This window comes from Ascidiella aspersa, chromosome 3 (genome assembly GCF_963924565.1).
Source record: "Ascidiella aspersa chromosome 3, kaAscAspe10.2, whole genome shotgun sequence".
Classification (NCBI taxonomy): domain Eukaryota; kingdom Metazoa; phylum Chordata; class Ascidiacea; order Phlebobranchia; family Ascidiidae; genus Ascidiella; species Ascidiella aspersa.
In genome coordinates, this window is record NC_139449.1 from 33,455,486 (window position 1) to 33,482,329 (window position 26,844).

General features: G+C 35.6%; 3 protein-coding genes across 3 annotated transcripts; all 3 read left to right on the forward strand.

Annotated features, from left to right (window-relative positions):
• Window positions 1-669: 669 nt before the first annotated feature.
• On the forward strand, window positions 670-2,816 carry LOC146162601 (uncharacterized). Its single transcript, XM_083385534.1, has 3 exons — window positions 670-990; window positions 1,078-1,331; window positions 2,480-2,816. The coding sequence occupies exons 1-3, from the start codon at window positions 684-686 to the stop codon at window positions 2,675-2,677; spliced, it is 759 nt and encodes a 252-aa protein (XP_083241660.1). The 5' UTR covers window positions 670-683; the 3' UTR covers window positions 2,678-2,816.
• Window positions 2,817-17,870: 15,054 nt separating this feature from the next.
• LOC146162602 (uncharacterized) lies at window positions 17,871-19,054 on the forward strand. Its single transcript, XM_083383549.1, has 3 exons — window positions 17,871-18,153; window positions 18,270-18,523; window positions 18,711-19,054. The coding sequence occupies exons 1-3, from the start codon at window positions 17,871-17,873 to the stop codon at window positions 18,906-18,908; spliced, it is 735 nt and encodes a 244-aa protein (XP_083239675.1). The 3' UTR covers window positions 18,909-19,054.
• Window positions 19,055-25,234: 6,180 nt separating this feature from the next.
• Window positions 25,235-25,914, forward strand: LOC146162603 (uncharacterized). Its single transcript, XM_083385243.1, has 2 exons — window positions 25,235-25,536; window positions 25,625-25,914. Exons 1-2 carry the CDS (start codon window positions 25,254-25,256, stop codon window positions 25,912-25,914), a joined length of 573 nt encoding a protein of 190 aa, XP_083241369.1. The 5' UTR covers window positions 25,235-25,253.
• The last annotated feature ends 930 nt before the right edge of the window (window positions 25,915-26,844 follow it).

A 26,844-nucleotide genomic window follows, 5' to 3' on the forward strand; every position in this document is an offset into this window, starting at 1 on the left:
TGATATTATATTTACTCAATAAGTACAAGGCTCTGCCATGCAGCTTAATTGTAAACTAAATAGCGTTACAATAATTTAGGCTTCACTTGTCTACGAAATGTGATTTCACCGAATTATCTGAATACTATTGTGGATTAAGATTGATTATGCTGGTTTGACGAATACCTCGCGACGCGCAAGAGAAAACAATTGATCTATTGGATTTATATAGCGGAAGAGGTATGGCGTTATTTATCGACCAAAGAACGAGACGTGATTGAATAAATGGAATTCTTTAGAACAATTACGAATGCTCTGACACTATAAAGTTCAGTAATTTTGCGTGATGTGAATGCCAACGCATGTGCTCACATGTTTGTCAGCATTTCATGAAACTGCAGAAACTTGCCTCAGGGAAATTGACTCAACAGAACCTTGTGAAATCGACAAATAAGGCTCCATGTGTCAAACGACGTTCTGACGTATGCAAACGAACATTCCGTAACCTTATAAGTGCAAACCGTTTCACAACGCGAGCAAAACAACTTTCAAATGCGAGCAAAACAACTTCAGCTGGCTTGAACCATAAATAGAGTGTTCGCCTAATAAGGCTGCGTATATCAACGAAACCTGTCTTACCAAAGTCTATAAAAGTTTCGGCGGATCAGCACCGACACACAACCACGAAGGCAATCTCAAGGAAGATGAGAAACTACAACAACGATAGAATGCTTCAATTTTGCGCTGCATTTCTAGTTTTGCTGCAAGCTTGCAATTCGCTCGCCTACGGACAAGTTCAGTCCAACGACTTCTTGGTGTGCAAACCAATTGGCAGCTTGTTCGAGATGCAACAATCCAGCACCGGGGGGAACTCAACACCCATGAGAGGAAGTCCAGGACCTCCAGGCCGGAGAGGCCCGAGGGGCTTAGCTGGCCCGGTTGGCCCTACAGGTCCACAACCAACTGTTAAATGGAATAGAATTGAAAAAAAAATTGCCGAGCAAATTAAAGGTAAGAATTTTAGTCAAAAGTATTTGAATAATCTGAAAAATATATTCATATAATTTTGCCTTATTAAGTATAACTTTTATGTTTCAGAATGGTCGCAGTGTCCTGGCGTTGTATTCAACGGATCTTGTTTCTGGCTTCCACAAACTGTTGCATCTCAAAAGGACGGCAAAGGCAAAGTTGCAGCAGAAAATCTTTGTCAGTTTCACAACGGAACTCTGGTTGATATTGAGAGCGAGGAAATGTACGAGGCGCTGTATTCGTACATCCAGCGTGCATGGAACTTGTATGTGGACTACCCAAATCAAAACTCCGTGGAAGTTTGGTTGGCTTCAAGATACGAGGTGGGTGGCTTTTTGCTTTGTTCGGTAATACATAAATTTACATTTTAACTAGCACAAAAATACATATCCGTAATGTTTTTGCTTTTCATTTTGTTTTAAAGCAAACAGCAGTTTAAAATACCCTACAACAGGGGTATTCAACCTTTTTTAATAAGCGATCCAAGTTTACCAAAAATAAAATCGGAGTTTACATTGCGACCCCATATTGTTTTCAGATGTTAATATAAAAATATTTTAAATAGAACCAACAAAGTAACACGAGCGAATATGCGTGAATTATACACAATTCCAGAGAACTGTGGCTACACATGTGCAAAAATAGGTTGCTTTGGGGAAGTTATATTTAACAAATGAATTTGTATTTAACACATGAAAAATTTGGTTCAAAAATATATCACATCCAGTGTGATGGTAGCGCCTGCACAGTATCCACTGATGTTTTGCAAACGCAGCTTTAATTTGTATAAGCTTAACCGCATGTCAAGCTCTACTTTCAAGCGATTACGATGTTTCGTTTTTTAACATGCTTTGCATTGAATCCCACTTGGCAAACCATCTGGTTGAAAACAGACGGATCAGTATCATTTAATAATCTAATTAGACAGAGTCTGAAGTCGGGGCGTTGATTGCATCGAAGTCCAAAAGTAAATATTCGCTGAAACCGTTGAATATTTTACCTTAAACGAGTTATACTAAATGCGTTTTGCTGCATCCATTTTCATATTAAGGAATCTAAAGGCCAATTCTTATATATGCAAACCACCATGCCTAATGTTAATAACAAGATTTGACTTTTTGAAAATCCAGTCCTTTTAAAACCCAATAAAATAATGTCGCAATAAAACAATTTGCGAAAGTGCGACACTCGCTGCGCTTAATCTTAGAAACTAATTTTTCTTAAATGTCAAGTTAGCTGATTAAACAGCTGTTAAAATCATTTTTATGTAGAAGCGCACTCAGTCACGTTTATTAGTGTGACGTCATTGTAAATAAATACGTAAATAGTAAAAGAGCAGGAATATGGTGAGTTATGGCGACCCCACAAAAATTTTAAGCGACCCAACAGGTTGGAGACCACTGCCCTACAATACACTGAATGTAAAAGACACAAGCTATTAAAATCGGAATTCTACATTTTATCTGCACAGAATGGAGAGCTACGAAGTTCAACTGGTGGAAGTGTTTACGCGCGTTGGTATCCGAGTCGTCCATCAGGTTCGGGTCAAGCAGTCTTTTGGTATATTGCAACAAATCCATCAAGAGGATCTAGTATTGGCATGTTTAATTATGGAGATCTCAACTACAAGTGGCCCGTCCCATTTTGTCGCCTTGATAAAGCTAACTAACACCGACGATCAAAGAAAATTTAGCTTTGTAATATCTGACATCACAGAAAAATATGGCATTTATTATTGCATGAAGTGCTTTGAACGTTTTAAGTGTTTGCGTTGTTATGTTGATAATACAATGTAAATAAACAATTAATGGCTTCCGATTAAGTTGTTCAGTCATACCTGTGGGTTTAAGCACAATGAAAGAATATTTATTGCAAATAAACAAACGACAAACAGTACTTACAGGTACTTGCGATATATACGTACAATAATTACCTCCGTAACGTACGCGATCTGGACTCCACAATGAACAGTATGCAAGACTGCTGTTTTTGGCATAAAACAAAATCCCTTTTATGCTTAATACCAGATGGCGTTAATTATAATTCATAACAGTTGGATTCGGCGACGCCTTGAAAAAGAGGAAACTCGGACAATCGACTAAAACACGATCAGGCAAATAAGCTGTCAATTTGATGAATTCACAGAGGCTGGTGTGACGACGTCACAACCGGCCAGCCTGCTTCATCTGGATGGCCGGGGTTTTAAGCCGGTAATAATATGGAGCAGCGCAAGGTGCTACATACCAAAGTTCCATCCGCCTAAACATGCTCAGAGCAGTTTGGAATCTTACCCTAAGCACAGCCAATGGTTTCGTGGAATCGCATATTCTCTTAAAGTGCTGATTCGAGCTCTTGAAGGTTTGCTGGATGAGCGAGAGGCGGCACCTCTCCACGTGCAGATGAAGGTCGACGGTCTGCGACGTGCGTATACGCTCTTTACCCTTGCGGAACTTCGCCTCACGGACATTCGCGCAAGTTTTATCGTACAAGAATGTTACTAAGAGAAAATTTGTATGATTAAACTTGACGAAATCGCTATGACACAATATATGGCGAATTATTTTTCGCATTTAGGTAAATTTCGCAACACAACCAAAAATGTGAGGCAATTGTGCAGAAAAAATACTTGCACATTAATAACAATGAGTTATACTTCAGCAATAAAACTCAAAGTTTAAAAACCTGAGTAAAACCAGGATCAGAATTTAATAAAGGAATGTATATTTCAACATTTTCTAAAATCGTCAGTTCCTTTAACAAAATAGATATACTAAGAAAAAAAGTAATATAACTAATAAAAACCCAAAAACATATAAAATCAGTAAAGAATAATTAAAAAGCTTAAAAACAGAGTTATACTTGTTACATGTTCGAGTATTACCCAGCAACTGATACGGACATTTAAAAATCTACAATAAATCGTTTAGAACTGAGATAAATAAGGAATATTTTTTTGTCGTGAAATTACAAGCCCTTTTCCGGGCAATGTGAAAACCACATCTAGACATGTTTTGATTAAATACTAATTATGCATGTATAAATGTTTATAAAATACAAATATTACAAAAAATCGAACTTTAACATTGAATATGTTACTTATAGTTAAAAATGACTTTTAAATAATTCAGTTTACAATTTTAATATTTTATTTTCGCTAAATTATCTCAGTGTAGAAAGAATATTATTAAATGCAAATACTTGATATATATAGTTGATTTGTTATTGCCAGTGGTAAACATGGTTATTTTTGCTGCTTTTGGAAATAACATTACCAAGCATTTTGACTTCCCTTACAAAGTCGCATTTGTTAAAACGGATGAATGAAGTTCAACTGAGTAAAGTAATTAGATAAGATTGTGATCTTCGACATCCATCAGAATCAGGTAGTGAAAATTTGTATAAACTGTAAAACAGAAAAACACATCTTAAAACAACAACAAAAATAACAAAAAGCTTAAGAAAAAGTTTCTTAATTGAAACAAAGCATCTATAAAATGTTTTTTAACCCAAATAAAACTTCATTTGTGGTGTAAACCATAGATTGGTGCTAGTCTAAAATTCTACCATTGTTTCGTCCGCGGGTTTATATTGCTAACAATATTTGTATTGGTTAGGGTGTGAGTTAACGTTTGGGTTTGGGTGGGTCAAGTATTAGCTTTATATTTATTCTTCCGTATTTCTTTCTTTCTTGGAATTCCACTTTTAACAACTTATTTTATTACTGTAAAAAGTGATAGGATTCTAGACCAAGCTAATAGATTTAAGTACACTATCTAACTGGCTATAGAAAATATTGAGAATATTTGTTTGTACTTAAGATGATAACATTTAGACAAGGTGTAAATTATTTGCATACTTATTAATTCATTAAAAATATTTTAAACAAACATAGCTAACATTCTTAATCTGTTTAAAACTGAAACGTACATATACACAATGTGTGCTATGTGAAGTCCATCTAGAGTAGTATTGGCCAACGAAAACAGCACCCATATATGTTGCACACAAGTTGCCCTCGGAAATGCTCAATGAAATCAGTTATCCTGATCAGGATTGGCAATCTTTCTAAATGAGAAAATATGTTTACCTTTAATTTAGAAAATAGTAAAGTATTAAAAGTGCAATAATACCCCGATATGTAATATAGTTAATTATCTATACATGTTATAGTAGAGGCATGGCAACATTTCTGTTTCTTACCAATTTATTGTTTTTCTTATTTGATTGAAAAAACAGGATGGTCATATTTAAGTGTAAAACAACCTTATTTTTTAAATATTATTCATGACGCTGATCCTAAAACAGTGTTTCTAAATTTGTGTAATACCTGTACTTACCGTCTTGATGTTATTACACAAATGACATAAGGTGCTGGTGTAGAACAGTGCTTTTCAATATGGTGCATTCTACATCTCAGGATGCCAATTACATTCTGTGGAAGGTGCATATGTTTTTCTTAAAGGAATTTGTGTGCACGTTTGTTTGGGTTCAGGAGGGCCAAGCATTGTATTTATTCTCTTTTCAATTTTAATTTTAATAAAGTGGTTTGTCATGCAATCACTATCACTTTTCTAAGTTGTATTTTTGTTCATCTTTTACTTAGTTTTCCTTTCCACAAATTATAAAAGGTTCACTAAAACATTTTCAAAACAGAAATTCCACAAGCTGTACATCGGTGACTCAGCATTTTGGTTCAGCAGCAATTGTCAATTTCATGGGGATTTCCCATAAACTTTGTTGTGCAGGCTAATTTATTTATCGTTAACTTGGCAAGATCTAGTTACGTTAGGTATAATTATAAGACAAATCACAAATCAAAGAGATTCTCTTTGGACAAATGCAGCAATTTTATTAATGTTACACCCAATAGGCAACACTGAACGACAAGTTTAAGTAGGCTTAAGCAATTGATACTGAATTAACAACAGTACGGTAGTTCAACAAATTCGTTCGAATATTTGAGCTTTTTAAACAGAGCTACCTCAAAATACCACTAATTAAAGGTCAACGCAGCTCTTCGTGACCTTTTTGTGAAATGCTAGAGCGAGAAAGTCGTTTTTATTCGAAATCCCTGTTTTGCTTTGACCGTGAATACGCCAGGGGCGCTGTGAGGTTTGCAAGAAGAATACTAACTTGTGACAATTGCCAGTTGCCTCTGTCGACTGTTAGTTGCCAGCACATTAGAGGCCCGCCACTGTTGCCCCGTGCACAACAAGGAGTTTACTGATATTTGTACAAATTCAAATCTAGTTATACCCATACCCAAAGCAAGTGATGTACGATGTTATCGGATCGACGTTGATATCTGATGTAAAATGATATGTTCACTATTCTTTTCATACTAAGGCGGTAGTAATGCCAAATTAACTTGTGTATGTTACCCACGGTTTGCGATCCAATGCAGCCCTTGTAGCGATCTACTTACCCGTAGCAACTACACATCTCCTAATCGCCAAAGCCTTTTTCAATGTAGGAAGGTTTTTGTATGAAGCATAGAAAAATAATCGAACAAAACTGCAAAAACACACATTCGTGGAGCACAAACAAGAAGAAATACTAATTACTATTTCAACTACATTCAGTTGTTGATACGCGCATTTCAAAATAATTAAAAAATAAACACATATTTTGAGTCAGCAAGTCGGGACAAAAAAATGAAAATTAAACAATCGCTTTAAATTAAATTAGAATTAACTTTACTTTGGATAATTAGTCTACCCAGAAATTTATAAGTCGCATTTGTAAAATACCCATACGTAGCCTGACCTTTAAAATGACCTTGATTAAATGGCGATTGGCGTCATATTTAATACAAATATGTAATCCCAATGCCAAATCGTTCTCGGGTGGTCATCAAGTTGTTTCCATGTTAATTACATATTATGTTGACCCATAACGTGCCAGTGTGCTCATAGGTCGCGTTATAAATAATGATTTAATAATTACCTATATCAATTTAGCATGTCATCGAAAGGTAATGTTTCCGTTTAACTATAGGTCGTCGGAATACACATTTAAAATAAAACGTTTTAAGGATCAGTGCTGTATAGTTGCAACACCATTGCAATTTAGTGAAGGCGACAGTCGGCCCTAACAAGTACGTCTTCTTAGGACCACATCATTCTCGGGATGGTTTAGTACAGTGGTCCATGCCCCATGAGTGAGCCACAACACTATTTTCAGTGGGCCATAGAGCTATTCGAAAATATTGGAGCTAACTATATATTTTTTCAAATAATTGTAAGCATATCTATAGGAACGAGGCCTTTTCCCATTATTTTGGCTTTTTTTCAGGGTGTCGAACCTGAACCGAACCTGAACCGTTTTTTGTAAGATTTTAAGGAGCCGAACCGGACTGAACCGAATAACTTGAAAGAACATGAACCCGAACATGTTAACAAAAGTGGTTCATTCCAGCATGACGTCACAACTTGTATTTTACAGAGTCAAGTTATGCCATGTTCAAAATTTTATGAAAAAATTTGAATATTGATTAAATCAACGTATACTTCAATAATGAGTTGCTGTTTTTTTTAATACGCCACGCAACTTAGATTAAATAAATTACCATCCTAATTTTTAGATTAAACGCAACTTATATTGCATCCGAACCGGAATTTTATGAATAAGTTGTAAGTGTAAAACAAAATCGTGAAATATTTGTAAACCTTGTATTGTCTGTGAATCAATTATAACACCCATATGAGTGGATTGCGGAATATCCACCCTAATTTAGTTGCGTAAATGGGTAAAATACAAGCTGTATAGTCGAAGTCGGACTCGGGTTTATTTTTTGGGCCGGAGTCGGACTCGGGTTATTTTCAATAGTCTCCGCAGCCCTGGTGAAGGCCTAGGAGGCTTGTGCCAACCCACCGAAAATGTTTTACGCCAGCAAGCCGTATTTACTGAAGACGATGAGAAAAACGTACCAAGAAATCTTACAATTGAATTAGCTCACAAAATTTAATATAATATTTTTCTTCCTCGGTAGCCTAAGTGTGGTTTGCAGAACCTCGCCATGCTCATCCAAGCGTAACATGGGTTAAGAGACTGCGTTCAACTACAGAAGTGAATCAACCTTAACCGCCAAACTACAAAAACTAAAACTTTTGACGTAACAGCACTAAACCTCTTACAAATTAGCCAACTTTAAAGTCAATAGAACCAAAAATATAGGCCTACATTCAGTATGTAGTAGTGATTTAAGCCACAGCTTGCAAAGCATTGATATTATATTTACACAATCGGTACAAAACTTGGCCATGCAGCATGCTTAAAAACTATAAAAGTAATTAGTGACGTTCAATTGACTGCCAAATGTATTATGTGAGTACCTTATGGCTTAAGATTGATTATGCTGGTTTAACGAATACATCGTGACGAGCAAGAGACAATAAAAAATGATATATTGAATTTGAATGGCAAAAGGGATATCGTGTTATTTATCGTAAACTGTATATCCATGCCATTTTATTAACAGTGGCAACCAAAGTAGGCCTTCGTGACTCGATTGAATAAATGGAATTTCTGTTGAAGAATTGCCAATGCACTGACAATAAAAGTAAAACTCATAGTTAACATGAGTAAAAACTGGATTAGACTTTTGTTAAGAAGGAAAAAATATAGTGGCATCGTCAGTTCCTTATTTGAATAGATTCTATTCTGTTTCTCATGTTTTTAACTAGGAGTTTTACTTGTTAATATAGGCGTCACTGGAGCAGTGATCGACTGGCTAAAACCTGCCGCCAATGGTATGGAAATCTATAAAGATAAACCCTAATGCTGACAATAGAAAGTTCGGTTAGTTTTAATGGCATTTGTACGGTACAACAAAGCCAACAATATACGCTACTTGCGGAACCAATTGGTTGTTAATTGGTTCTGCGTGTTAAAAGCAAACAATGCGCAAACGTAGTTGCTGTGAATGTGATCAATATAGGCTATGTGATCAAATGTTTGTCAGCTTTTTATTAAACTGCAGAACATGCCTCAGATGAACTTGACCCAAACTTGGGAATTCGACAAATAAGGCCCCACGTGTAAAACGACGATCTGACGTATGCAAATGCACATTCCGTAACCTTATAAGTGCAAACCGTTTCACAACGCGAGCAAAACAACTTTCAAATGCGAGCAAAACAACGTCAGCTGGCATGCACCATAAATAGAGAGTTCGCCGTATAAGGTTGGGTATATCAACGAAACCCGTCTTTCCAAAGTCTATAAAAGTACGGCGAATCACAGCACCGACACACAACCTCGAAGGCAATCTCAAGGAGAAACTACAACAACAAAAGAATGCTTCAATTTTGCGCTGCATTTCTAGTTTTGCTGCAAGCCTGCAGTTCAGTCGCCTACGGACAAGTTCGGTCCAACGACTTCTTGGTGTGCAAACCAATTGGAAGCTTGTTCGAGATGCAACAATCAAGCACCGGAAGTAACTCAACACCCATCAGGGGAACTCAAGGACCTCCAGGCCGGAGAGGCCCGAGAGGCTTAGCTGGCCCGATTGGCCCCACAGGACCACAACCAACTGTTGATTGGAACAGAATCGAACAAAAAATTGATAAGAAAATTAAAGGTTAGATTTTTTTGTCAAAGTTAATTGGATAATCTGAAATATATATTCATATAATTTTGCCTTATTAAGTATACCTTTTATGTTTTAGAATTGTCGCAGTGTCCTGGCGTTGTATTCAACGGATCTTGCTTCTGGCTCCCACAAACTGTTGCATCTTACAACGACGGCAAAGGCAAAGTTGCTGCAGAAAATCTTTGTCAGTTTCACAACGGAACTCTGGTTGATATTAAAAGCGAGCAAATGTACGAGGCGCTGTATTCGTACATTCAGCGTGCATGGAACTTGTATGTGGACGAACCAAATAAAAACTCCGTGTATGTTTGGTTGCCGTCAAGATACGAGGTGGGTGGCTTTTACTTTGTTCGGCAATACATTAATTTACATTTTAACTAGCACAAAAATACAAATCCTTAATGCATTTGCTTTTCAATTCATTTTAAAGCAAACAGCAGTTTTAAATACTCTACAACAGTGGTCTCCAACCTTTTAAAAAGCGATCCAAGTTTAGCAAAAATAAAATCAGAATTTACATTGCGACCCAATATTGTTTCAGATAACAATATAAAAATATTTTAAATAGTTCCAACAAAGTAGCACGAGCGAATATGGGTGAATTATTCAATTCCAGAGAACTGTGGCTACACATGTGCAAAAAAAAGATTACTTTGGGGAAGTTATATTTAACAAATGAATTTGTATTTAAAACATGAAAAATTTGGTTCAAAAATATATCATATCCAGTGTGATGGTAGCGCCTGCACAGTATCCACTGATGTTTTACAAACGCGGCTTCACTTTGTATAAGCATAACCGCATGTCATGCTCTACTTACAAGCGATTACGATGTTTCGTTTTTTAATATACTTATTGCAATGAACCCCACTTCGTAAACCATGTGGTTGAAAACAGACTGATCAGTATCATTTAATATTCTAATTAGACAGAGTCTGAAGTCGGGACGTTGATTGCATCGAAGTCCAAAAGTAAATATTCGCTGAAACCGTTGAATATTTTACTTTAAACGAGTTAACCGAAATGCGTTTTGCTGCATCCACTTTGATAATTAGGAGTATAAACCTAATTCTTATACATGCAAACCACGTTGCCTAAGGTTAACAACAAAATTTGACTTTTTAAAAATCCAGTCCTTTTAAAACTCAATAAAAGAATGTCGCAATAAAACAATTTGCGAAAGTGCGACACTCGCTGCGCTAAATCTTAGAAACTAATTTTTCTTAAATGTCAAGTTAGCTGATTGAGCAGCTCTTAAGAGCCTAAAATCATTTTTATGTAGAAGATGCACTCAGTCACGTTTATTAGTGTGACGTCATTTTAAAGAAATACGTAAATAGTAAAAGAGCACGAATATGGTGAGTTATGGCGACCCCAAAAAAATTTTAGGCGACCCAAACAGGTTGGAGACCACTGCCCTACAATACACTGAATGTAAAAGACACAAGCTATCAAAATCGGAATTCTACATTTTATCTGCACAGAATGGAGAGCTACGAAGTTCAACTGGTGGAAGTGTTTACGCGCGTTGGTATCCGGGTCGTCCATCAGGTTCGGGTCAATTGGTCTATTGGGTTATTGCAACAAATCCATCAAGGGGGTCTCGCATTGGCATGTATAATTATGGAAGTCTCAACTACAAGTGGCCCGTCCCATTTTGTCGCCTTGATAAAGCTAACTAACACCGACGATCAAAGAAAATTTAGCTTTGTAATATCTGACATCACAGAAAACTATGGCATTTATTATTGCATGAAGTGCTTTGAACGTTTTAAGTGTTTGCGTTGTTATGTTGATAATACAATGTAAATAAACAATTAATGGCTTTCGATTAAGTTGTACAGTGATACCTGTGGCTTTAAGCATAATGAAAGAATATTTATCGCAAATAAACAAACGACAAACAGTAGCCTACTTACAGGTACTTGCGATATATACGTACAATAATTACCTCCGTAACGTACGCGATCTGGACTCCACAATGAACAGTATACAAGACTGCTGTTTTTGGCATAAAACAAAATCCCTTTTGTGCTTAATACCAGATGGCAGGTGAAGGTCGACGGTCTGCGACGTGCGTATACACTCTTTACCCTTGCGGAACTTCGCCTCACGGACATTTGCGCAAGTTTTATCGTACAAGAATGTTACTAAGAGAAAATTTGTATGATTAACCTTGACTAAATCGCTATGACCTTTACACAATATATGGCGAATTATTTTTCGCATTTAGGTAAATTTCGCAACACAACCAAAAATGTGAGGCAATTGTGCAGAAAAAATACTTGCATAATAATAACAATGAGTTATACTTCAGCAATAAAACTCAAAGTTTAAAAACCTGAGTAAAACCAGGATCAGAATTTGATAAAGGAATGTATATTTCAACATTTTCTAAAATCGTCAGTTCCTTTAACAAAATAGATATACTACGAAAAAAAGTAATATAACTAATAAAAACCCAAAAACATATAAAATCAGTGAAGAGTAAGTAAAAAGCTTAAAAACAGAGTTATACTTGTTACATGTTCGAGTATTACCCAGTTACTGATACGGACATTTAAAAATCTACAACAAATCGTTTAGAACTGAGATAAATAAGGAATATTTTTTGTTGTGAAATTACAAGCCCTTTTCCGGGCAATGTGAAAACCACATCTAGACATGTTTTGATTAAATACTAATTATGCATGTATAAATGTTTATAAAATACAAATATTAAAAAAATCGAACTTTAACATTGAATATGTTACTTATAGTTAAAAATGACTTTTAAATAATTCAGTTTGCAATCTTAATATTTTATTTTCACTAAATTATCTCAGTGTAGAAAGAATATTATTAAATGCAAATATTTGATAGATAGTTGATTTGTTATTGCCAGTGGTAAACATGGTTATTTTTGCTGCTTTTGTAAATAACATTACCAAGCATTTTGATGTCCCTTACAAAGTCGCATTTGTTAAAACGGATGAATGAAGTTCAACTGAGTAAAGTAATTAGATAAGATTGTGATCTTTGACATCCATCAGAATCAAGTAGTGAAAATTTGTATAAACTGTAAAACAGAAAAAAACATCTTAAAACAACAAAAAAATAACAAAAAGCTTAAGAAAAAGTTTCTTAATTGAAACAAAGCATCTATAAAATGTTTTTTAACCCAAATAAAACTTCATTTGTGGTGTAAACCATAGATTGGTGCTGGTCTAAAATTATACCATTTTTTTCGTCCGCGGGTTTATATTGCTAACAATATTTGAATTGGTTAGGGTGTGAGTTAACGTTTGGGTTTGGGTGGGTCAAGTATTAGCTTTATATTTATTCTTCCGTATTTCTTTTTTTCTTGGAATTCCACTTTTAACAACTTATTTTATTACTGTAAAAAAGTGATAGGATTCTAGACCAAGCTAATAGATTTAAGTAAACTATTTAACTGGCTATAGAAAATATTGAGAATATTTGTTTGTACTTAAGATGATAACATTTAGACAAGGTGTAAATTATTTGCGTACTTATTAATTCATTAAAAATATTTTAAACAAACATAGCTAACATTCTTAATCTGTTTAAAACTGAAACGTACATATACACAATGTGTACTATGTGAAGTCCATCTAGAGTAGTATTGACCAACAAAAACAGCACCCATATATGTAGTACACAAGATGCCCTCGGAAATGCTCAATGAAATCAGTTATCCTGATCAGGATTGGCAATCTTTCTAAATTAAAAATATGTTTACCTTTAATTTAAAAGTTAATAAAATAGTAAAATATTTTACAATAATACCCCGATATGTAATATAGTTAATTATATATACGTGTTATAGTAGAGGCATGGCAACTTTCTGTTTCTTACCAATTTATTGTTTTTCTTATTTAATGGAAAAACAGCATGATCATATTTAAGTGTAAAACAGCCTTATTTTTTAAATATTATTTATGACGCTGATTCTAAAACAGTAACAGTGTTTCTAAACTTGTGTAATACTTACTTGGATGTATTTGTACTACACAAATGACATACGGCGCTGGTGTAGAACAGTGCTTTTCAATATGGTGCATTGTACACCTCAGGGTGCCAATCTACATTCTGTGGAAGGTGCACACCCGATATTTTTCTGAAGGAGATTGTGTGCACGTTTGTTGGGTACGGAGGTCAAGTGTTGTATTTATTCTCCCAGTTTACAATTTGAATTTGGATTTCACGAAAAACATTTTCGAAACAGAAACTCCACGAAGCTATAGATCGGTGACTCAGCATTTTGGTTTTGCAGCGATTGTCAAATTTATGGGGATTTCCCATGAACTATGCTGTGTAATTTATTTTTCGTTAGCTTTACAAGATCTGGCTACGGGAGTTATAATTATAAAACAAAGCTGCAGTTTTATTGTATAGCACCCAATAGGCCACACTGAACGGCACATTGAAGTAGACTTTTAAAGCTTTTGACACTGAACAAATAACACCAGGTAAACAAATTCGTTCAGATATTTAAGCTTCTGAAAATATATCGATCTCATGATGCCACAACTTAAAGTCAGGGCAGCTTTTCGTGACCTTTTTGTGAAATCCTAGAACAAGCAAAGTCATTTTTATTCAAAATCCCTGTTTTCCTTATATAGTCGTATATAGGCCAGGCCGCCAGGGGAGCTGTGCGGCTTGCAAGAAGAACCCACACTTGTGACACCTGTAAGTTGCCACTGCCGACTGCGAGGTGCCAACTTATTAGGGGCCACCACCGTCACCTTGTGAACAACCAAGAAGTTTACTGATTGCTATCCGTACAAATTCAAAGAAAAAAAAAAAAAAAAAAAATATGGCATTTATTATTGCATGAAGTGCTTTGAACGTTGTAAGTGTTTGCGTTGTTATGTTGATAATACAATGTAAATAAACAATTAATGGCTTTCGTTTGAGATGTCACCCTGAGCACAGCCATTGGTTGCGTGGAGCCGCATCTCCTCTTAAAGTGCTGATGTAAGCGCTCGAAGCTTTGCTGGGTGAGAGAGAGGCGGCACTTTTCCACGTGCAGCTGAAGGTCGACGGTCTGCGACGTGCGTATACGCTCCGTACCCTTGCGGAACTTCTCCTCAGTAACGCATTCTGTGGCGAATATGGATTGTAAATGTTATAATTCTCAATAACAAACATTTGGAAATAAAGCAGGATGAACACAGAGTAATTACTATGCAAAGTAATGACGACGAGTTAAACTTGTTACTTTTCCGAGTAATATTATATAATTACTTCAAATGTGACGAGTAAAACCAGAAGAACCGAAATAGTAGATGGGGATTAGTTGAAATGAATTTAGCAACAGTGTTCAATAATGAAATTAAAACCGTTCCTTGTCAGTCTTATTAAAATTCAAATAATTTACAAATAAGAGACAGCTGTTTTAGTGCCAACCTAATTATTTAATGTCCTCACATATGCCGAGATTTTGAATATCCTCCCAGCAGTGTTTTTTGTAGTGCGCAAGAATATTTAAGGATGTGTTGGCAGGAGCCTGCGGCAGATAAATGTTTTTGTATTGGGCAAGGCGTGAAAAAGATTACTCCACAAAGCGTAACGTCGTGAAACAAATATTCTCAATAAACTTGTATGTGCAACTGCAATCGAGTTAAATATTTCAAGTGTATGGCAACAAAGCGCTCGCGCGATAAAATATCCGAATATTTGGGTTAAATTGACAAAATCTCTAATTTTGAAAAATAGGATGCGTGATGCCTTTGTTTAAGCACAATCAAGAATCACAAACTATTCGCTCATTTGCATTTATCAAAATGATTTTGTCAATTTGGGAGGGTCATTATATTGACCCCACAACTGTATCTGCACAGAAATCGTGTAAAAATTGCATTTGGTAAATTGGGTTAAAAATTTACGTCCAAAAAAATTCATTTTGGTTTCATGAACCCAACTATTGTAAAACACTCCACTGTTGAGTTCGGCACTTTTTAAAACTCATTTTTTTCTTTAAGCTTGCGTCACAATCTTCAATGCGGATTTGATTTGTTTACTTGCTTTCAGCTGCAAACATCAACGAAATATGGCCAATGGGAAATCCTTAAACTTTTGTTACAAAAAGTGAAGATGTTTTAGTTTCAATTTGAGAATGATGTAACTGCGCAAAAGCAAATTTTACTGCGCAAGTTGTCTGCTGTGGCTGCGCAATTGCGCAGTTGCGCACATTTAAGTGAACAATGTCAACAGCTAAAAAGGAAGCAAAATCAATAAAAAGATTCATTTTGAGTCGGATTTGAACACGACCAAAAATTTAGCGCTAATTTTAACGGAAGACAATTAATGCAACATAGACCCCGGGCTAACAAAAATTAGGTATTCAAACAGTAAAGAATCTACCTTTCGAGGTTACTTTGATAGATCGATCCGTTTAGCGATTATTCCGATTTTTGAAAACGAAATCGCATTTCTACCTGGTATCATTGCCCTGCATAATACAAACCCTGATGTGGCTTTTTTACGAATGCGAAATCAGATCTTATGCATTTTTGATGTTAGGCCTGCATTATGTATTGATAACAATCTACAGTTCTTGACAAGAAGAGCCTTTTAACAAGCAGAGTCAATGTCGCTTTTTAGCTGGATGCCGCGCCATTATGACTTACAACGTTATAGGTGTAAGTATGCCAAGGCTGCGAAAAAAATGTAAATTGTAAAAGTGTAATAGAAAATCGTGAAATATGTTTAACCTTGTATTGTCTGTGGATCAATTATGACTCACATATAAGTGAATTGCAGAATATCCACCCTAATTTAGTTGCGTAAATGGGTAAAATTCAAGCTGTTAGGTCGAAGTCGGACTCGGGTTTATTTTTTATGCCGGAGTCGGACTCGGGTAATTTTTAACAGACTCTACAGTCCTGCCAACCGACAAAAAATATTTTACGTCAAAAAGTCGTATTTAATAACGACGCTGAGAAAAACCTACCAAGAAAAATTTAGGACTGAATTAGCTCACAAAATTTAATACAATATTGTTCATCCTCGGTAGTAGCCTACGTGTGGTTTAACCGCGCCATGCTCATCCAAGCGTAACTTTGGTTAAGAGACTGCATTTAACTACAGAAGTGAATCAACCTTAACCGCCAAACTACAAAACCTAAAACTTTTGACGTAAACACAAAACCTCTTAAAAATTAGCCAGCTTTAAAGTCAATGGAACGATAAATGAAAATATGTAATAGTGATTTAGGCCGCAGATTGAAAATTAGTCTATAGATATTATATTTACTCAGCCTGTAAACATCTTGGCATGTAGCTTGCTTAAAAGCTATAAAAGTAAAAAACAACGTTGCAATAATTTAAACTCTATTTGCATGCCGGTTTTGTTTTTAAATTCTTCCTTTCCAAATTTTAGCAAGAATTTTTTTTCTTTTAAAACACTCGTAAAACATCGCATGGTGATGCTTACATACAGTCTTAGCAGAGTGGTTATTTCCTCTTAACCCAGCTCTCCACAAAACCACTTCCCTTTTTCTTCGACAATGTCCAAAATGTTAAACAGTGACTTAAACTTAGTGTATGTTAACTTGTGACAGTCATCCCTGGTAGCTTTTCCGATGCAGCAAATCATAAAAGCAGGTTCCATCTTCCTACAAAATGTTATTTCACCGTATTATCTGAATACTATCGTGGATTAAGTTTGATTATGTTGGTTTGACGAACACATCGCGACGAGCAAGAGACAACAATTAATCTATTGAATTTATATGGCGGAAGAGGTATGGCGTTATTTATCGCAAAGAGAATATCCATGCCATTTTATTAAGAGTGGCGACCAAAGAACGAGACGTGATTGAATAAATGGAATTCTTTAGAACAATTACGAATGCTCTGACACTATAAAGTTCAGTAATTTTGCCTGATGTGAATGCCAACGCATGTGCTCATATGTTTGTCAGCATTTCATGAAACTGCAGAAACTTGCGTCAGGTGAAATTTACTCAACAGAACCTTCGACAAATAAGGCTCCATAAGTACAACAATGTTCTGACGTAGGCAAATCCATATTCTGTAACCTTATAAGTGCAAACCGTTTCACAACGCGAGCAAAACAACTTTCAAATGCGAGCAAACCAACTTCAGCTGACATGAACCATAAATAGTGTTCGCCTAGTAAGGCTGCGTATACGAACGAAACCTGTCTTTCCAAAGTCTATAAAAGTACGGCGAATCTCAGCACCGACACACAACCTCGAAGGCAATCTCAAGGAAGATAAGAAGCTACAACAATAGAAGGATGATTCAATTTTGCGCTGCATTTCTAGTTTTGCTGCAAGCTTGCAATTCGCTCGCCTACGGACAAGTTCAGTCCAACGACTTTTTGGTGTGCAAACCAATTGGAAGCTTGTTCGAGATGCAACAATTCAGCACCGGAGGGAACTCAACACCCATGAGGGGAAGTCCAGGACCTCCAGGCCGGAGAGGCCCGAGGGGCTTAGCTGGCCCGATTGGCCCAACAGGACCACAACCAACCATTGATTGGAACTGGATTGAAAAAAAAATTTCCAAGAAAACTAAAGGTTAGATTTTTTAGCAATTTGGATGGAATTTAGATAAAAAGGTATTTTGATAATCCGAAATATATATTTATTTAATTTTGGTTTAGTAAGTAGGATATATTTTTTTTATGGTTTAGAAATATCGCTGTGTCCTGGCGTCGTATTCAACGGATCTTGCTTCTGGCTTCCACAAACTGTTGCATCCCATAAGGACGGTAAAGGCAAAGTTGCAGCAGAAAATCTTTGTCAGTTTCACAACGGAACTCTGGTTGATATTGAAAGTGAGGAATTGTACGAGGCGCTGTATTTGTACATTCAGCGAGCATGGAACTTGTATGTGGACCATCCAACGTACAGTATGGTCGAGGTTTGGTTGGCGTCAAGATACGAGGTGGGTGACTTTACATTGTTATCGGCATTACATAAACTTACATTTCAAATAGAGGTAAAATATAAATCCGAATTGCATTAGCTTATCATTTGATTTTTAAGCAGACAACAGTTTTAAAAACCCTAAATACACTGAATGTGCAAGACACAAGTTATCAAAATCGGAATTCTACATTTTATCTGCACAGAATGGAGAGCTGCGAAGTTCAACTGGTGGAAGTGTTTACGTGCGTTGGTATCCGGGTAATCCATCAGGATCGGGTCAAGCAATGATTTGGGTCATTGCAACAAATCCATCACAAGGATCTAGTATTGGCATGTTTAATTATGGAAATCTCAACAACAAATTGCCCGTCTCACTTTGTCGTATTAAAACATCAAACTAACACCGACGATCAAAGAACATTATGCTTTGTAATATATGACATCACAAAAAATGTGGCATTTTTAGCCACTAGTTCATCGCATGTTGGACAGTAAAGTGCTTTGCGTTTTTATGTCGATTATACAACGTAAATAAATGATTAATGGCTTCCGATTGAGGTTATAGTAATACCAAAGTTCCAACCGCCTAAACATGCTTAGAGCAGTTAGAATCTTACCCTGAACACATCAATTGGTTGCGTGGAGCCGCATCTCCTCTTAAAGTGCTGATTACTGCTCTTGAAGGTTTGCTGGATGAGCGAGAGGCGGCAACTCTCCACTTGCAGCTGAAGTCGACGGTCTGCGACGTGCGTATACGCTCCGTACCCTTGCGGAACTTCGCCTCACGGACCTTTGCGCAAGTTTAATCGTACACGAATTTTAATAGGAGAAAATTTGTACAATCAAACATGCCAACGTCGTAGGCTAATGACCTTTACAAATATATGGCGAATTACTTTACGTACTTCGGTAAATGTTACAACACAAAAACACATTAAAAAATATTAGGCAATTGTGCAGAAAAAATACTTGCACATTAATAACAATGAGTTATACTTCAACAATAAAACTCAAATTTAAAAAACCAGAGTAAAACCAGGACAAGACATTTGTTAAAGAAATGTATATTTCAATCTTTTCTGGGATTGTCAGTTGCTATAAGTAAAATACATATACAAAGAAAACTACTAATAGAAGTGCTAAAAAAGTCAAAAACATACAAAATCAATATAGATTAAGAAAAAAAGCTTAAAAACAGATTTATACTTGTTACATGTTCGAGTATTACCCAGTTACTGATACAGGCATTTAAAAATCAACAATAAATCGTTTAGAACTGAGACAAATAAGGAATATTTTTCTGTCGTGAAATTAGCAGCGTTTTCTGGGCTAATGTGAAAATCGTTATTAGACAAGTTTACAACTGACATGAAATTTATTTACACAACAAAAGAAAAAAAATTTGAGTAATAACCTCATACAGAATGTTTTTAATAAATTACACAATCGGCTGTAAAATAACCTTGATAATGTTTATAAAACACAAATATTAAAAAATTCAAACTTTAACATGGAATGTGTTACGTTAAAAATGACTTTTAAATAATTCAGTTTGCAATTTTAATATTTTATTTTTTGTAAATTATACTAGTGTAGAAAGAATATTATTAAATGCAAATGTTTGAACGAAAATTGATTTGTTATTGCCAGTGGTAAATATGATTACTTTTGCTGCTTTTGTAAATAACATTACCAAGCATTTTGATGTCCCTTACAAAGTCGCATTTGTTAAAAGGGATGAATGAAGTTCAATTGAGTAAAGTAATTAGATAAGATTGTGATCTTCAAGATCCATCAGAATCTGGTAGTGGAATTTTTATGAACTGCAAAACAGAAAACATCTTAAAACAACAAAAAAATAAAAAGCTAAAGTTTTACAAAAAAATAAGGCTTTTTAATAAAAACAACCATCTATGAAATGTTAAAATTTTAACCCAAAAAAAAGAGCTGCCAAATTTCATTTGTGGTGTAAAACATAGATTGGTGCTGGTCTAGAATCCTACCAATCTTTCGTCCAGGGGTTTTATATTGCTAACAATATTTGTATAGGTTGGGTGTGAGTTAACGTTAGGGTGGGTCAAGTATTATGATTATATTAATTCTTTTGTATTTATTTATTTATTGGAATTTTAATTTTGACAACTTATTTTATTACTGTAAAAAAGTTATAAGATTCTAGACCAGCGCCAATAGATTAAAGTAAACTATTTAAGTTGTTGTAGAAAGTATTGAGAATATTTGTTTGTACTTAATATGATAAAACTTAGTCAAGGTGTAAATTATTTGCGTACTTAATAATACATTAAAAATATGTTAAAGAAACACAGCTAACATTCTTAATCTGTTTAAAACTTAAACGTACATATACACAATGGGTACTTTGTGAAGTCTAGAGTAGTATTGGCCATCGAAAACAGCACCCATATATGTAGTACACAAGATGCCTTCATTAAAGCTCAATAAAATCAGTTATCCTGATCAGGATTGGCAATTGTTCTAAATTAAAAATATGTTTACCTTTAATTTAGAAAATAATAAAATAGTAAAGTATTAAAAGTACAATAATACCCCGATATGTAATATAGTTAATTATATATACGTGTTATAGTAGAGGCATGGCAACAGTGATTTTTCTTACCAATTTATTGTTTTTCTTATTTGATTGAAAAAACATCATGGTCATATTTAAGTGTAAAACAACCTTATTTTTTAAATATTATTCATGACGCTGATCCTAAAACAGTATTTCTAAATTTGTGTAATACTTACCGTCTTGATTTTATTACACAAATGACATACGGCGCTGGTGTAGAACAGTGCTTTACATTATGGTGCATTCTACATCTCAGGATGCCAATTACATTCTGTGGAAGGTGCATATGTTTTTCTTAAATGAATTTGTGTGCACGTTTGTTTGGGTACAGGAGGGCCAAGCATTGTATTTATTCTCTTTTCAATTTTAATTTTAATAAAGTGGTTTGTCATGCAATCACTGTCACTTTTCTGAGTTGTGTTTTTGTTCATCTTTTACTTAGTTTTCCTTAACAGAAATTATAAAAGATTCACGAAAACATGTTTAAAACAGAAACTCCACAAGCTGTACATCGGTGACTCAGCATTTTGGTGCGGCGGCAATTGTCAATTTTATGGGGATTTCCCATAAACTTTGCTGTGTAGGCTAATTTATTTATCGTTAACTTGGCAAGATCTAGTTACGTTAGTTATAATTATGAGACAAATCACAAATCAAAGAGATTTTCTCAGATAAATGCAGCAATTTTATTAATGTTACACCCAATAGGCAACACTGAACGACAAATTGAAGTAGGCTTAAGAAATTGATACTGAATTAACAACAGTACGGTAGTTCAACAAATTCGTTCGAATATTTGAGCTGTTTAAACAGAGCTACCTCAAAATACCACTAATTAAAGGTCAACGCAGCTCTTCGTGGCCTTTTTGTGAAATGCTAGAGCGAGGAAAGTCGTTTTTATTCGAAATCCCTGTTTTCCTTTGACCGTGAATACGCCAGGGGCGCTGTGAGGTTTGCAAGAATAATCCCAACTTGTGACAATTGCCAGTTGCCTCTGTCGACTGTTAGTTGCCAGCACATTAGAGGCCCGCCACTGTTGCCCCGTGCACAACAAGGAGTTTACTGATTGCTATTCGTACAAATTAAAATCTAGTTGTATCCATACCCAAAGCAAGTGATGTACGATGTTATCGGATCGACGTTGATATCTGATGTAAAATGATATGTTCACTATTCTTTTCATACTAATGCGGTAGTAATGCCAAATTAACTTGTGTATGTTACCCACGGTTTGCGATCCAATGCAGTCCTTGTAGCGATCTACTTACCCACACCAACTACACATCTCCTAATCGCCAAAGCCTTTTTCAATGTAGGAAGGTTTTTGTATGAAGCATAGAAAAATAATCGAACAAAACTGCAAAAACACACATTCATGGAGCACAAACAAGAAGAAATACTAATTACTATTTCAACTACATTCAGTTGTTGATACGCGCATTTCAAAATAATTAAAAAATAAACACATATTTTGAGTCAGCAAGTCAGGACAAAAAAATGAAAATTGAACAATCGCTTTAAATTAAATTAGAATTAACTTTACTTTGGATAATTAGTCTACCCAGAAATTTATAAGTCGCATTTGTAAAATACCCATACGTAGCCTGACCTTTAAAATGACCTTGATTAAATGGCGATTGGCGTCATATTTAATACAAATATGTAATCCCAATGCCAAATCGTTCTCGGGTGGTCATCAAGTTGTTTCCATGTTAATTACATATTATGTTGATCCATAACGTGTCAGTGTGCTCATAGGTCGCGTTATAAATAATGATTTAATAATTACCTATATCAATTTAGCATGTCATCGAAAGGTAATGTTTCCGTTTAACTAGGTCGTCGGAATACACATTTAAAATAAAACGTTTTAAGGATCAGTGCTGTATAGTTGCAACACCATTGCAATTTAGTGAAGGCGACAGTCGGCCCTAACAAGTACGTCTTCTTCTCACATCATTCTCGGGATGGTTTAGTACAGTGGTCCATGCCCCATGAGTGAGCCACAACACTATTTTCAGTGGGCCATAGAGCTATTCGAAAATAGTGGAGCTAACTATATATTTTTTCAAATAATTGTAAGCATATCTATAGGAACGAGGCCTTTTCCCATTATTTAGGCTTTTTTTCAGGGTGTCGAACCTGAACCGAACCTGAACCTTTTTTGTAAGATTTTAAGGAGCCGAACCGGACTGAACCGAATAACTTGAAAGAACATGAACCCGAACATGTTAACAAAAGTGGTTCATTCCAGCATGACGTCACAACTTGTATTTTACAGAGTCAAGTTATGCCATGTTCAAAATTTTATGAAAAAATTTGAATATTGATTAAATCAACGTATACTTCAATAATGAGTTGCTGTTTTTTTAATACGTCACGCAACTTAGATTAAATAAATTACCATCCTAATTTTTAGATTAAACGCAACTTATATTGCATCCGAACCGGAATTTTATGAATAAGTTGTAAGTGTAAAACAAAATCGTGAAATATTTGTAAACCTTGTATTGTCTGTGAATCAATTATAACACCCATATGAGTGGATTTCGGAATATCCACCCTAATTTAGTTGCGTAAATGGGTAAAATACAAGCTGTATAGTCGAAGTCGGACTCGGGTTTATTTTTTGGGCCGGAGTCGGACTCGGGTTATTTTCAATAGTCTCCGCAGCCCTGGTGAAGGCCTAGGAGGCTTGTGCCAACCCACCGAAAATGTTTTACGCCAGCAAGCCGTATTTACTGAAGACGATGAGAAAAACGTACCAAGAAATCTTACAATTGAATTAGCTCACAAAATTTAATATAATATTTTTCTTCCTCGGTAGTAGCCTAAGTGTGGTTTGCAGAACCTCGCCATGCTCATCCAAGCGTAACATGGGTTAAGAGACTGCGTTCAACTACAGAAGTGAATCAACCTTAACCGCCAAACTACAAAAACTAAAACTTTTGACGTAACAGCACTAAACCTCTTACAAATTAGCCAACTTTAAAGTCAATAGAACCAAAAATATAGGCCTACATTCAGTATGTAGTAGTGATTTAAGCCACAGCTTGCAAAGCATTGATATTATATTTACACAATCGGTACAAAACTTGGCCATGCAGCATGCTTAAAAACTATAAAAGTAATTAGTAACGTTCAATTGACTGCCAAATGTATTATGTGAGTACCTTATGGCTTAAGATTGATTATGCTGGTTTAACGAATACATCGTGACGAGCAAGAGACAATAAAAAATGATATATTGGATTTGAATGGCAAAAGGTATATCGTGTTATTTATCGTAAACTGTATATCCATGCCATTTTATTAACAGTGGCAACCAAAGTAGGCCTTCGTGACTCGATTGAATAAATGGAATTTCTGTTGAAGAATTGCCAATGCACTGACAATAAAAGTAAAACTCATAGTTAGAAACATGAGTAAAAACAGGATTAGACTTTTGTTTAGAAGGAAAAAATATAGTGGCATCGTCAGTTCCTTATTTGAATGGATTCTATTCTGTTTCTCATGTTTTTAACTAGGAGTTTTACTTGTTAATATAGGCGTCAGTGGAGCAGTGATCGACTGGCTAAAACCTGCCGCCGATGGTATGGAAATCTATAAAGATAAACCCTAATGCTGACAATAGAAAGTTCGGTTAGTTTTAATGGCATTTGTACGGTACAACGAAGCCAACGATATACGCTACTTGCGGAACCAATTGGTTGTTAATTGGTTCTGCATGTTAAAAGCAAACAATGCGCAAACGTCTTTACTGTGAATTTGATCAATATATGTGATCAAATGTTTGTCAGCTTTTTATTAAACTGCAGAACATGCCTCAGATGAACTTGACCCAACAGATGAACTTGACCCAACCTTGGGAATTCGACAAATAAGGCTCCACGTGTAAAACGACGATCTGACGTATGCAAATGCACATTCCGTAACCTTATAAGTGCAAACCGTTTCACAACGCGAGCAAAACAACTTTCAAATGCGAGCAAAACAACTTCAGCTGGCATGCACCATAAATAGAGTGTTCGCCGTATAAGGTTGGGTATATCAACGAAACCCGTCTTTCCAAAGTCTATAAAAGTTCGGCGAATCAGAGCACCGACACATAACCTCGAAGGCAATCTCAAGGAGAAACTACAACAACAAAAGAATGCTTCAATTTTGCGCTGCATTTCTAGTTTTGCTGCAAGCCTGCAGTTCAGTCGCCTACGGACAAGTTCAGTCCAACGACTTCTTGGTGTGCAAACCAATTGGAAGCTTGTTCGAGATGCAACAATCAAGCACCGGAAGTAACTCAACACCCATCAGGGGAACTCAAGGACCTCCAGGCCGGAGAGGCCCGAGAGGATTAGCTGGCCCGATTGGCCCCACAGGACCACAACCAACTGTTGATTGGAACAGAATCGAACAAAAAATTGATAAGAAAATTAAAGGTTAGATTTTTTTGTCAAAGTTAATTGGATAATCTGAAATATATATTCATATAATTTTGCCTTATTAAGTATACCTTTTATGTTTTAGAATTGTCGCAGTGTCCTGGCGTTGTATTCAACGGATCTTGCTTCTGGCTCCCACAAACTGTTGCATCTTACAAGGACGGCAAAGGCAAAGTTGCTGCAGAAAATCTTTGTCAGTTTCACAACGGAACTCTGGTTAATATTAAAAGCGAGCAAATGTACGAGGCGCTGTATTCGTACATCCAGCGTGCCTGGAACTTGTATGTGGACCAACCAAATCAAAACTTCGTGGACGTTTGGTTGGCGTCAAGATACGAAGTGGGTGGCTTTTACTTTATTATTGGCATTACATAAATTTACATTTTAACTAGCACAAAAATACATATCCGTAATGTTTTTGCTTTTCATTTTGTTTTAAAGCAAACAGCAGTTTTAAATACCCTACAACAGTGGTCTCCAACCTTTTAAAAAGCGATCCAAGTTTAGCAAAAATAAAATCGGAATTTGCATTGCGACCCCATATTGTTTTCAGATATCAATATAAAAATATTTTAAATAGTTCCAACAAAGTAACACGAGCGAATATGCGTGAATTATTCACAATTCCAGAGAACTGTGGCTACACATGTGCAAAAAAAGATTGCTTTGAGGAAGTTATATTTAACAAATGAATTTATTTTTAAAACATGAAAAATTTGGTTCAAAAATATATCACATCCAGTGTGATGGTAGCGCCTGCACAGTATCCACTATTGTTTTGCAAACGCGGCTTTACTTTGTATAAGCATAACCGCATGTCATGCTCTACTTCCAAGCGATTACGATGTTTCGTTTTTTAATATACTTATTGCAATGAACCCCACTTCGTAAACCATGTGGTTGAAAACAGACTGATCAGTATCATTTAATATTCTAATTAGATAAAGTCTGAAGTCGGGACGTTGATTGCATCGAAGTACAAAAGTAAAGATTCGCTGAAACCGTTGAATATTTTACTTTAAACGAGTTAACCGAAATGCGTTATGCTGCATCCACTTTGATAATTAGGAGTATAAACCTAATTCTTATACATGCAAACCACGTTGCCTAAGGTTAACAACAAAATTTGACTTTTTAAAAATCCAGTCCTTTTAAAACTCAATAAAAGAATGTCGCAATAAAACAATGTGCGAAAGTGCGACACTCGCTGCGCTAAATCTTAGAAACTAATTTTTCTTAAATGTCAAGTTAGCTGATTGAGCAGCTCTTAAGAGCCTAAAATCATTTTTATGTAGAAGATGCACT

What these genes read in the sequence shown, in the direction of transcription:
- LOC146162603 (XM_083385243.1), top strand. Translation starts at nt 25,254, where the DNA reads ATGCTTCAATTTTGCGCTGCATTTCTAGTTTTGCTGCAAGCCTGCAGT. An exon ending in AATTGATAAGAAAATTAAAG is followed by an intron (nt 25,537 to 25,624) that starts GTTAGATTTTTT and finishes TTTATGTTTTAG; the next exon opens with AATTGTCGCAGTGTCCTGGC.
- LOC146162602 (XM_083383549.1), top strand. Translation starts at nt 17,871, where the DNA reads ATGATTCAATTTTGCGCTGCATTTCTAGTTTTGCTGCAAGCTTGCAAT. An exon ending in AATTTCCAAGAAAACTAAAG is followed by an intron (nt 18,154 to 18,269) that starts GTTAGATTTTTT and finishes TTTATGGTTTAG; the next exon opens with AAATATCGCTGTGTCCTGGC. An exon ending in GGTTGGCGTCAAGATACGAG is followed by an intron (nt 18,524 to 18,710) that starts GTGGGTGACTTT and finishes TTATCTGCACAG; the next exon opens with AATGGAGAGCTGCGAAGTTC.
- LOC146162601 (XM_083385534.1), top strand. Translation starts at nt 684, where the DNA reads ATGAGAAACTACAACAACGATAGAATGCTTCAATTTTGCGCTGCATTT. An exon ending in AATTGCCGAGCAAATTAAAG is followed by an intron (nt 991 to 1,077) that starts GTAAGAATTTTA and finishes TTTATGTTTCAG; the next exon opens with AATGGTCGCAGTGTCCTGGC. An exon ending in GGTTGGCTTCAAGATACGAG is followed by an intron (nt 1,332 to 2,479) that starts GTGGGTGGCTTT and finishes TTATCTGCACAG; the next exon opens with AATGGAGAGCTACGAAGTTC.